Here is a 6000-nt window from a genome sequence, read left to right as displayed (position 1 = left end):
ATCATTAGTACCAGCTGCAGACAAGAGAGGCAGGTTGGTAGCCTGGTTAAACCCCACAATATCATTAGTACCAGCTGCAGACAAGAGAGACAGGTTGGTAGCCTGGTTAAACCCCACAATATCATTAGTACCAGCTGCAGACAAGAGAGGCAGGTTGGTAGCCTGGTTAAACCCCACAATATCATTAGTCTGGAATCTCTGGATGGAATATATGGTATATGTATTTATACTATCATTATAAAACAGGTTGTATGAATCCTGGATGCTAATTGGCTGATAGCAGGGAGTTATTCACCACAATCCCTGGGAAATACCTGTTGAATTATCCACTGTCCCACAGCCCAGCCAGGCAATTTATAAACATATATGATGCTGAAAGGTGTTAATATGATGCAGACGGGCTGAAAGGTGTTAATATGATGCTGAAAGGTGTTAATATGATGCAGAAAGGTGTTAATATGATGCAGAAAGGTGTTAATATGATGCTGAAAGGTGTTAATATGATGCTGAAAGGTGTTAATATGATGCTGAAAGGTGTTAATATGATGCTGAAAGGTGTTAATATGATGCAGAAAGGTGTTAATATGATGCTGAAAGGTGTTAATATGATGCTGAAAGGTGTTAATATGATGCTGAAAGGTATTAATATGATGCTGAAAGGTGTTAATATGATGCTGACGGGCTGAAAGGTGTTAATATGATGCTGAAAGGTGTTAATATGATGCTGAAAGGTGTTAATATGATGCAGAAAGGTGTTAATATGATGCAGACAGGCTGAAAGGTGTTAATATGATGCTGAAAGGTGTTAATATGATGCAGACAGGCTGAAAGGTGTTAATATGATGCTGAAAGGTGTTAATATGATGCTGAAAGGTGTTAATATGATGCTGAAAGGTGTTAATATGATGCTGAAAGGTGTTAATATGATGCTGAAAGGTGTTAATATGATGCTGAAAGGTGTTAGTATGATGCTGAAAGGTGTTAATATGATGCTGAAAGGTGTTAATATGATGCTGAAAGGTGTTAGTATGATGCTGAAAGGTGTTAACATGAAGCAGACAGGCTGAAAGGTGTTAATATGATGCTGAAAGGTGTTAATATGATGCTGAAAGGTGTTAATATGATGCTGAAAGGTGTTAATATGATGCAGACAGGCTGAAAGGTGTTAATATGATGCTGAAATGTGGTAATATGATGCTGAAAGGTGTTAATATGATGCAGACAGGCTGAAAGGTGTTAATATGATGCTGAAAGGTGTTAATATGATGCTGAAAGGTGTTAATATGATGCTGAAAGGTGTTAACATGAAGCAGACAGGCTGAAAGGTGTTAATATGATGCAGAAAGGTGTTAATATGATGCAGAAAGGTGTTAATATGATGCAGAAAGGTGTTAATATGATGCTGAAAGGTGTTAATATGATGCTGAAAGGTGTTAATATGATGCTGAAAGGTGTTAATATGATGCTGAAAGGTGTTAATATGATGCTGAAAGGTGTTAATATGATGCTGAAAGGGGTTAATATGATGCTGAAAGGTGTTAATATGATTCTGACAGGCGTTAATATGATGCTGAAAGGTATTAATATGATGCTGAAAGGTGTTAATATGATGCTGACGGGCTGAAAGGTGTTAATATGATGCTGAAAGGTGTTAATATGATGCTGAAAGGTGTTAATATGATGCAGAAAGGTGTTAATATGATGCAGACAGGCTGAAAGGTGTTAATATGATGCTGAAAGGTGTTAATATGATGCTGAAAGGTGTTAATATGATGCTGAAAGGTGTTAATATGATGCAGAAAGGTGTTAATATGATGCTGAAAGGTGTTAATATGATGCTGAAAGGTGTTAATATGATGCTGAAAGGTGTTAACATGATGCTGAAAGGTGTTAATATGATGCTGAAAGGTGTTAACATGAAGCTGTAACCTTCAGTTTTAGTGAAATGTTGGAAATGGTTCCAACTAAATGTGTTGCGTTGTCCAAATAAGGAGACTGGCAGACAAGACCTGTTTAATACCTTTCTCCATGTCGTCCCCTCCCCTCTCTCCTCTCCAGGTTTGTCTCCCTGTACAGAGGGCCCTGCCACACTCACAAAGTCCAGCGGCTCAACGAGTCTACCTCGTACATGTTCCGCATCCAGGCCTTGAACGAGGCGGGCCAAGGCCCCTTCTCCACCGTTTACACCTTCACCACCCCCCGCTCGCCACCCGCCCCTATCAAAGGTACATCTCTCTCTTTTCAGCCCCTCTCTCCTCCACACGTTCCCTCACCTCACCTCTGTAATGTATAGACCTTCACCTCCCCAGTCCTGTCCCGTTCTCTCACCTCACCTCTGTAATGTATAGACCTTCACCTCCCCAGTCCTGTCCCGTTCTCTCACCTCACCTCTGTAATGTATAGACCTTCACCTCCCCAGTCCTGTCCTGTTCTCTCACCTCTGTAATGTATAGACCTTCACCTCCCCAGTCCTGTCCCGTTCTCTCACCTCACCTCTGTAATGTATAGACCTTCACCTCCTCATTCCTGTCCTGTTCTCTCACCTCTGTAATGTATAGACCTTCACCTCCCCATTCCTGTCCCGTTCTCTCACCTCACCTCTGTAATGTATAGACCTTCACCTCCCCAGTCCTGTCCTGTTCTCTCACCTCTGTAATGTATAGACCTTCACCTCCCCAGTCCTGTCCTGTTCTCTCACCTCTGTAATGTATAGACCTTCACCTCCCCAGTCCTGTCCTGTTCTCTCACCTCTGTAATGTATAGACATTCACCTCCCCAGTCCTGTCCTGTTCTCTCACCTCTGTAATGTATAGACCTTCACCTCCCCATTCCTGTCCTGTTCTCTCACCTCTGTAATGTATAGACCTTCACCTCCCCATTCCTGTCCTGTTCTCTCACCTCACCTCTGTAATGTATAGACCTTCACCTCCCCAGTCCTGTCCCGTTCTCTCACCTCACCTCTGTAATGTATAGACCTTCACCTCCCCAGTCCTGTCCCGTTCTCTCACCTCACCTCTGTAATGTATAGACCTTCACCTCCTCATTCCTGTCCTGTTCTCTCACCTCTGTAATGTATAGACCTTCACCTCCCCAGTCCTGTCCTGTTCTCTCACCTCACCTCTGTAATGTATAGACCTTCACCTCCTCAGTCCTGTCCCGTTCTCTCACCTCACCTCTGTAATGTATAGACCTTCACCTCCCCAGTCCTGTCCCGTTCTCTCACCTCACCTCTGTAATGTATAGACCTTCACCTCCTCATTCCTGTCCTGTTCTCTCACCTCTGTAATGTATAGACCTTCACCTCCCCATTCCTGTCCTGTTCTCTCACCTCTGTAATGTATAGACCTTCACCTCCCCAGTCCTGTCCTGTTCTCTCACCTCTGTAATGTATAGACCTTCACCTCCCCAGTCCTGTCCCGTTCTCTCACCTCACCTCTGTAATGTATAGACCTTCACCTCCTCATTCCTGTCCTGTTCTCTCACCTCACCTCTGTAATGTATAGACCTTCACCTCCCCAGTCCTGTCCCGTTCTCTCACCTCACCTCTGTAATGTATAAACCTTCACCTCCTCATTCCTGTCCTGTTCTCTCACCTCTGTAATGTATAGACCTTCCCTTCCCCAGTCCTGTCCTGTTCTCTCACCTCTGTAATTTATAGACCTTCACCTCCCCAGTCCTGTCCTGTTCTCTCACCTCACCTCTGTAATGTATAGACCTTCACCTCCCCATTCCTGTCCTGTTCTCTCACCTCACCTCTGTAATGTATAGACCTTCACCTCCCCAGTCCTGTCCTGTTCTCTCACCTCTGTAATGTATAGACCTTCACCTCCTCATTCCTGTCCTGTTCTCTCACCTCTGTAATTTATAGACCTTCACCTCCCCAGTCCTGTCCTGTTCTCTCACCTCTGTAATGTATAGACCCTCACCTCCTCATTCCTGTCCTGTTCTCTCACCTCTGTAATGTATAGACCTTCACCTCCCCAGTCCTGTCCTGTTCTCTCACCTCACCTCTGTAATGTATAGACCTTCACCTCCCCAGTCCTGTCCTGTTCTCTCACCTCTGTAATGTATAGACCTTCACCTCCTCATTCCTGTCCTGTTCTCTCACCTCTGTAATGTATAGACCTTCACCTCCCCAGTCCTGTCCTGTTCTCTCACCTCACCTCTGTAATGTATAGACCTTCACCTCCCCAGTCCTGTCCTGTTCTCTCACCTCTGTAATGTATAGACCCTCACCTCCTCATTCCTGTCCTGTTCTCTCACCTCTGTAATGTATAGACCTTCACCTCCTCAGTCCTGTTCTCTCACCTCTGTAATGTATAGACCCTCACCTCTCAGCCTCACTGTCCTCACCTCTCAGTCTCACCTTCCAGCCTCACTGTCCTCACCTTCCAGCCTCACTGTCCTCTCCTCTCAGCCTCACTGTCCTCACCTCTCAGCCTCACTGTCCTCACCTTTCAGCCTCACTGTCCTCACCTCTCAGCCTCACTGTCCTCACCTTTCAGCCTCACTGTCCTCACCTCTCAGCCTCACTGTCCTCACCTCTCAGCCTCACTGTCCTCACCTTTCAGCCTCACTGTCCTCACCTCTCAGCCTCACTGTCCTCACCTCTCAGCCTCACTGTCCTCACCTCTCAGCCTCACTGTCCTCACCTCTCAGCCTCACTGTCCTCACCTTCCAGCCTCACTGTCCTCACCTCTCAGCCTCACTGTCCTCACCTTCCAGCCTCACTGTCCTCACCTTCCAGCCTCACTGTCCTCACCTTCCAGCCTCACTGTCCTCACCTTTCAGCCTCACTGTCCTCACCTTTCAGCCTCACTATCCTCATCTTTCAGCCTCACTGTCCTCACCTCTCAGCCTCACTGTCCTCACCTCTCAGCCTCACTGTCCTCACCTCTCAGCCTCACTGTCCTCACCTTTCAGCCTCACTGTCCTCACCTCTCAGCCTCACTGTCCTCACCTCTCAGCCTCACTGTCCTCACCTCTCAGCCTCACTGTCCTCACCTTTCAGCCTCACTGTCCTCACCTTCCAGCTTCACTGTCCTCACCTCTCAGCCTCACTGTCCTCACCTCTCAGCCTCACTGTCCTCACCTTTCAGCCTCACTGTCCTCACCTTTCAGCCTCACTGTCCTCACCTCTCAGCCTCACTGTCCTCACCTTCCAGTCTTAATCTTTGTGTGTGTTGTAATCTCTCTCTCTGTAGCTCCACGGGTGGAGCGTGTGGAGGACATGTCTTCAGTCTGTGAAGTGAGCTGGGAGCCCCTGCTGCCCATGAAGGGAGACCCCATCATCTACACGGTGCAAAGCATGATGGGTAACTCTGAGTACAAACAGGTAAGAAGAATGAGAAGGAATGTGATTTATGTAGCACTGGATGTGGGGGAAACTCACCACAGCTATTGTCAATGTGTAGCACCCCACTGAAGTCATACCACGTTAGCTTGTCCATGAATTCACGTCACTGTCTTAAGTCATCGCCGTACAACAGTGGTCACCAACCGGTGGATCACCATCAGCTGGTCGACGTCCAAGGCATTCCTGAAGGTAGAACGACTCCGGCCTACCCAGCAGCCCCAGACACCTGTAGAAGGTTAATGTTAACTAGCTAACGTTGCCCGTGAAAGGAAGTTAGGCTAGCGAGCAAGTATTTTAGCTAGGTAGCCTTAGACAACAAAGAACTAAACGCGTTGTAGTGTAATGACAGGGACTGTTTCATCAACATGAAAGAGAGGAGGAGGGCATTTGGTATTTCTCTACAAGTAGCGTGAGTCAACATGTTTTTCTACTTATGCACGAAAGTGCACGCACTCACACGTGAGAAATCAGTCCCATGGACAGCCACATCATATTTAACTTTAACTTTTATTTAACTTTAACTTCAGCGTTGATTGGACTAAATCGTTTTTTGTTATCTTTTAGTTGTCACTGTATTAGACTAAGCAGAGGTGATTTGATGATGTTGGAATAGTGGAGGCAGCTCCTGTTGTCTTTGCGACTTG

The 6000-nt window shown here is 46.2% G+C and overlaps 1 protein-coding gene across 6 annotated transcripts in view; it reads left to right on the top strand.

Annotated features, from left to right (window-relative positions):
- The window catches only part of fndc3a (fibronectin type III domain containing 3A), a 197957-nt gene that overhangs the window by 169955 nt on the left and 22002 nt on the right, over positions 1–6000 (top strand). For all 6 annotated transcript variants that reach the window (XM_055880773.1, XM_055880772.1, XM_055880774.1 and 3 more), the window contains 2 exons: positions 2059–2225; positions 5205–5335. In XM_055880773.1, the coding sequence (XP_055736748.1) occupies positions 2059–2225; positions 5205–5335 (298 nt within the window). The remainder of the gene's footprint in view (positions 1–2058; positions 2226–5204; positions 5336–6000) is intronic.

Source organism: Salvelinus fontinalis, chromosome 24 (assembly GCF_029448725.1).
Source record: "Salvelinus fontinalis isolate EN_2023a chromosome 24, ASM2944872v1, whole genome shotgun sequence".
Classification (NCBI taxonomy): domain Eukaryota; kingdom Metazoa; phylum Chordata; class Actinopteri; order Salmoniformes; family Salmonidae; genus Salvelinus; species Salvelinus fontinalis.
This window is presented reverse-complemented; position numbering and strand designations above follow the sequence as displayed.